The sequence below is a fragment of the Mus caroli genome, chromosome 11, assembly GCF_900094665.2.
Source record: "Mus caroli chromosome 11, CAROLI_EIJ_v1.1, whole genome shotgun sequence".
Taxonomy (NCBI): domain Eukaryota; kingdom Metazoa; phylum Chordata; class Mammalia; order Rodentia; family Muridae; genus Mus; species Mus caroli.
The window spans coordinates 19,396,897-19,403,334 of NC_034580.1; the positions used below are offsets into that span (position 1 = coordinate 19,396,897).

The 6,438-nt window shown below is 42.1% G+C and overlaps 1 protein-coding gene across 1 annotated transcript in view; it reads right to left on the minus strand.

The window, feature by feature from the left end:
• Positions 1 to 347: 347 nt before the first annotated feature.
• The window catches only part of Kiaa1841 (KIAA1841 ortholog), a 67,616-nt gene continuing 61,525 nt past the window's right edge, over positions 348 to 6,438 (minus strand). The window contains exon 22 of the mRNA XM_021177241.2: positions 348 to 375. Within this exon, the coding sequence (XP_021032900.1) occupies positions 366 to 375 (10 nt within the window). The 3' untranslated portion in view covers positions 348 to 365. The remainder of the gene's footprint in view (positions 376 to 6,438) is intronic.

Genomic DNA, 6,438 nt, shown 5'->3' on the forward strand with positions numbered 1-6,438 from the left:
CTCCCCTGGAACTTACTGTGTAGTTGAGGCTGGCATTGTAGAAAACCCCCATCTCAGCTTCTCAAATGTCAGATTCAGACAAGCCATTATACATTCTTACCTAGTAGAGCTAGTCTGTTTCTCCTCATCAAACAGGTCCTAATAGATATTTTTTTCCATATGAACTTATAATGTATTCATTTAATTCCAGAAGATTATAATTTAATTTTTATTTATATACATATATATATAATGTTATGGCATGGCATGGAAGTAAAGTCAAAGGGCAACTTGCGGGAGTCAGTTCTGTCCTTCCACTACGTGGGTCTCAGGTATTGAACTCAGGTCATCAGGCTTGGTGATAGGAGTCTTTACCCACTGAGCCATCACGCTGGCCTGAAAAATTTGCAATTTATTAGAATCATACCTCTGGAAGTCTCTCCTCTGAGCTTCTAGGTCCTAATGATTCTTTTTTGTTTGTTTGCTGGTTTTGTTGTTGTTCTTTTTTTGTTTTCTGAGACAGGGCTTTTCTCTCTGCTGTTCTGGAACTTGATGTAGGCTAAGCTGGCCTCAAACTCAGAGAGATCGCCTGTCTCTGCCTCCCACATGCTGGCATTAAAGGCGTACGCCACCACAACCTGCTCTCATGATTCTGCTTTCTTTTGTCCAGCCTTTACTTCCATATCCCCTTTAGTTTATGTAGTTTGTTTTCTTACTGTGGTCTGTTCACACTCTTTATTAAATAAGTGATGTACACTGCTAAAAAATAAACAATAAACATATGAGGTGGCTACAAGCTAAAAGGGATCTTATAGTCAATAACACAAAACAAGATAGTGCTCCCTGTTTGTCTGTTTGGGTTTTTTTGTTTTTTGTTATTTTCGAGACAGGGTTTCTCTGTGTAGTCCTGGCTGTCCTGGAACTCACTTTGTAAACCAGGCTGGCCTCGACCTCAGAAATCCGCCTGCGTCTGCCTCCCGAGTGCTGGGATTAAAGGCGCCCAGCCAGTGCTCACTGTTTTACTTCACAAGTGTTAAGAGCACTTGCTTCTGGAGGGGCCTGGAGTTTGCTTCCTTCCTAGCACTCTCAAGTCAAGGGCTCACAACTGTCTAGAACTCCAGCTCCAGTGGCTCAGGTGCCCTCTTCTGGATGCTGTGGGTACTGCATACACACTCATGCTATCAAACACAGAATCAAGTAAATCTTAATGAATCTATTACAGAGTGGAACACAGAAATTAATTCAATGAAATCATCTCTGGCACAGCCTACCCATGCACAGATAGATGATGTGAGAGGCAGCACTGCTAATCACTGTGAAAGGGAGTCACAGACAGAGCGAAGTCATTCTGGAAACAGAAGAATTAGACCTTACTTTCACAATGCCAAGATCCATGATAATCGCATCAGGTCTAGTGAGGGCCTCCTACTGCATTCACCCAAGTGTGAAAATGTAAGTCTAAAATACCCTTCTAAATGTAAATATTATAGTAAATAAAGGATCTGAAAAGATTTCTTAAAGAGATGGCATAAAGGGGGGAAAATTAATATATATATAATTATATTCTAAATGAATTTCCTTTAGGTTTGGTGGATCATATTGCCAGGTTTAGTGGCCCGTGCCTTTAATTCCAGCACTTGGAGGTAGAAGCAGAAGGATCCCTGAGTTTGAGGCCAGCTTTGTCTACCGAGTTAGTTCTAGAATAGCCAGCTCTACACAGTGAGACCTCGTTTTAAAAAGAAAAAAAGACAGGAGAGCTGCTGAGTTCCAGGTCAGCCATACCATCTCAAAACATGGAAAACTAGGAAAAAGGGGAAAAAACCTTCTATGAATAAGGGCGCATTAAACACAATACCATGTTCTGAAAGAAGGTATTTATAATACATACAACCAATAAAGGATTAGTGTGCAGAATATAAAATATATGTAAGCAATACAAGCACACATATTCAGTCTTAAAACATAATAGAAAAATAGATACTATGATTTTAATACACCTCTTCCCTCCAAAATTCAGTTGCTATCACTCTGACAACATTAAGAAATATTTTTTGGCGCTTACTCCTGCTTCCTGCTTGCTTCTCTCTGGCCCCCTTGCTCCCCCTCTCTCTACGTGGCCATGGCCAGCCTCTACTTCTCTACTCTTCTCCCTCTCTCTGCCTCTCTGTTTATTGTAATAAACACCTTAAAGCCAAAAGAAAAAAATTTTTTTTTTGTTTTATTTAGGTAGCCTTACTGTGTAGCCCTGGCTGGCTTCAAAACTGCAATCCTCCTGCCTGAATGCTGAGATTACATGTATGTGCTGTATGTCCAGCTTTCTAGTCTAGAAGACTTTACAGAGCACTGGCTGAGCTTGCCTCCATGTTCTCGTGCATGATACAACCAGGAGGTCCTTGCTAGACCTCATGCAGTCATCTTGGATCTTGGCTGCTAGTACTAAGAGAACTGTCCTTCTGATCTTTAGAAAAAGCTCATGGTATTGCCACGCGCAGTAGAAATGGATTAGGAATGGGAAGAAGAGCCCATGGCACACGCCTTTGATCCCAGCAATCGGGAGGCAGAGGCAGGTGGATCTTGGTGAGTTCTGAGGTCGTCTGGTCTACAAAGCAAACTTCAGGACAGCCAGGGCTACAGAGAGAAATCCTGTCTAGGAAAACAAAAGAAAACATAAGACTGGGAAGAGGAAACACAAATGACCAGTACACATGTAACAGTACACTAAGCTCCCTAACAAAACAAAAATGTTGACACAACTTCACTATCTCTGGACTAATGGATATTGTAGTTTGTCAGCACTTGCAGACATTAAGATCCTAAGGGTAGGAATGGAAACACTATGAACTCAAGGCTGATAGTGACTTGTTTGGGTCCATTAAATGTGAATGCATATCATTTCTATGTAGAAAAATTCCTGGCCACACGTGAGCCTGTTAAGTCTCTTCCCTGCCTTATAAAATCAAGTGTCAGATGGAGCCTCCATCAGCCAAGTCCCTTTATGAATAAAGAACAACTTCTGAACCAAGCCACTGGGATTTGGGGCTATCACTGCAACATCACTGTCCTGACTGAAGTAGCTGTCAGTGGCCAAGCAGAATACAGTCCCAAGTGCTGCTAGCAGGAGGCCACGCTGGAACAATTCTGGAGGAAAACTTAACAGGTTGAAAATGGACATGTCCAGCAACCGATATACACACAAAAACAATGTTCAGGGGATACTGATGGAACATCAGAGGAGAAATACTGGAATGGTAAGGGGGAAAAAGTTGAAGCTAGGTGTGGTGGCACATTTCTGTAATCCCAGCATTTCAGAGCCTGAGGCAGGAGGATTATTAGTTCAACCTGGGTTATGTGGCAAGCTTGAGGTCAGCCTAAGCCACATAGAAAGACACTGCATAGGAAGAATAAAACCAAAAAACAAGCTTGAAATATAATGTCAACATTTACTGATGGGGATCAGATAAATGTATTTTAGGAGATTTATAAACTAGAATACTGTTGAATAGCTATAAATCAGTTTCACTTACCTGATCAAAATATATTACTCTAAAAGATATTATTCAGGATCTAAAACCTATGTAAGGATATGTACATCAGGAGGTCATTACATGAAGTTTGTACGCTTCATTATGTGTGGGTGCAAAATATAGGCATAATGACACATCCACCGGCATCGTGACTATATAATTCAATGGAATGTTCACTTCTGTGAAAGGAAGGTGAAGTACAGTGTTATCTGTGAGACAATGGGGCTGTGTGGAGTGTTTTATTCCTAATGAAATGTCTACCACTGTGCTGTTGGGCACTATAGTGGGCACCTGGATGCTATCCTGCCCTGTCTAACTATCCTGCCCCATCCCTGTTGATAGACTGCTATAAGTCTATCCCATATTTGCCCACCTTGGCAGGAAGAATGAGGAGGGTGGGTTGGGTAGTCTCATGGCTCAGTGTGCAGTTTAGCAAACTAGGTAATCTGAAACTTACTTTTATACATTATAGACTGTGGCTTTCCTAAGTCAATAAAAATATTTGCTGAAAGGAGACATATTTAATTTTTTGTTTGCCTTGATCTGTCTGCTTATTTTGACTCGTTTGGAGCACTTAAACATGTCTATCCTTTAGGGTATCAGGACAATTAGAGTCCAAGTACTTCTAGAGCCTGGAAAATAAAACATATGCAAATCCACAGGTCTCATAATGGGCAATTCCGGCTTTTGGAGGGCATAACATGTAAAAATTAATCTTGTAAGTAGCCTCCCATGTTTGGCTTCTTTTCCTCCTAGACTTTTCTGTGTTAGCACTTTTTGTCACAGTGCCTCTTTCTTCTTACAGTACTCTGCCTCTCACAGAGAATGCACACATGTGCACTTATGCAAAGCTGACCCTGAAGGCTGAGATATGTGCACAACCTAACCCACAATCTCTCGTGGTCAAGTTCTGTGGTCAGAGTCTATGCTTTCCTGACTCCTTTATGTGCTTGACCACATTAGTAGGGAAGGGTTAGTGCTGGCCACTTAAAGATCACCATGTCTACTTTCTAATTCACTTACACAAGAGTCACGTGGGGGACCTTTAATACACCATTGACTCCCCTGCCCCCAGCTCCAGAGCCACTCCAGAGGAGTATAACACTTACTTATCAGACAAACTAGAGTATTATTAAAACAAACAAACAAACAAACAAACAAACAAACAAACAAACAAACAGTCTAATATTGACAAGGGAGTCAGCTTCCTTCCCTAAGTGTACAATTCCACACATTATCAATGCCTGTGGCTAAAGCGATACACACAAAGATTTCTTTCACATATTTATTCCTGATGTAAAACAATTCTTACTGAAGAGTTAATTTTGTTAAACTTTTAACCGAGAGAATATATTCATCTTAGGTAAGAACAGCATTTCAAATAACTCCAAAATAACTAACATTCAAACTGCCATGTTTCAGATGTTTCTTACATGTACGGAACAATTCCAACACAGTTGCAGACTGCTAACCCATGTGAATGTCTCGGGTTCAGAACAATTCAGAGAAAAGAGAGGAAGGCAGATTAAGGGGGAGGTAAAAGTCAGAATGGCCTCGAACAAAGCACCATAGTCCAGGTGGGCAAACAGCATGATCCAACACTAAATCTTCCAGGTAGAGCGCCTTTTCTGAGTGCTTACTATGGCAGTATACTCAAGTGTGCTACATGTAGTTATTGATGGTTAGTAAGTGTCCCCAAGGAAGCTGGCAGAATCATTTTGTGTGTGTCATTGCCCTTAGACAAGCCTCCATCTATGGGCCTGTTTATCCACAAAAAAGGTTAGAATACTGCCTTGTGCACGGAGGTGAAGCGTGTGTGCACGCACACGCATGTGCATGTGCGCACACGCATGTGCATGTGCATGTGCGCACACGCATGTGCATGTGCGCACACGCATATTCCTTTTCTCTGTTATTTTCCAAGACAACTTGCTGAATGCATGTGTTGACAGGGTCTACTCTGAGCACGATCCCACCCCACACTGCTCTGGTAAGTGGCTCTGAGCGGGGTTCATGTGGGTGATGAGTCATCTTTCTCAGGGCTTTGTGTCTGAGCACTGTCACCACAAGTAGGCATTTGTAAATGCACTGAAGAACTGGTGTTTGTGGACTTCTTAGATGCGCTGAGTTTTCAGCTGCTTTGCCCCTTTCATGTTTCTTCTCCCACATTCACGACGTGCACCCACTTGAGATCCATGGGAATATCTGAGACTCTGCTCATTCTTCATATTCTCTATGTATTACTATTTTAACTATGAATGCATTATGTGTTTGTTGCACACATGTGCAAATGAGGTTCTAGCCATACTGTTTTTCAAGACAAAGTCTCTCACTGGAAGGCTAGATGACTGGTTATTGTACCACAAGGAGTCTGCCTTTCTCTGCCTCCCCAGTTGCTGAGATTACAAGCACAAGACATCATACATGGTTTTTTTAACTCGGATTCTGGGGATTAGACTCTGGTCGTTTTTCTTGTGCACCAAATATCTACTGAGCCATCTCCCAAATCCTATAATGTTATTTTCACACAGAAAAAGCACAGGAAAAGGTGGATGAAATATAAGGATGGAAAATGACTGCATGAGACTCAACACTGGTGGGCCAGCAAAAATGGTGGAGTGGGTTAAGTGCATTAGGGCCCTTGGCACGCACAGAAAGGTCTGAGTATGGCTCTGTGAGAATGGCTGTGTGAGTGTGGCTATGTGAGTATGGCTGTGTGAGCATGTCTGCGTGAGTATGAATATGGTTGTGTGAGTATGGCTGTGAGTATGGCTGTGTAAGTATGAATATGGCTGTGTGAGCATGTCTGGGTGAGTATGGCTGTGTGAGTGTGAGTATGGCTGTGTGAGTGTGGCTGTGTGAGTGTGTCTGCATGAGTATGGCTGCATGAGTATGGCTGTGTGAGCGTGGCTGTGTGAGCATGGCTGTGTGAGTA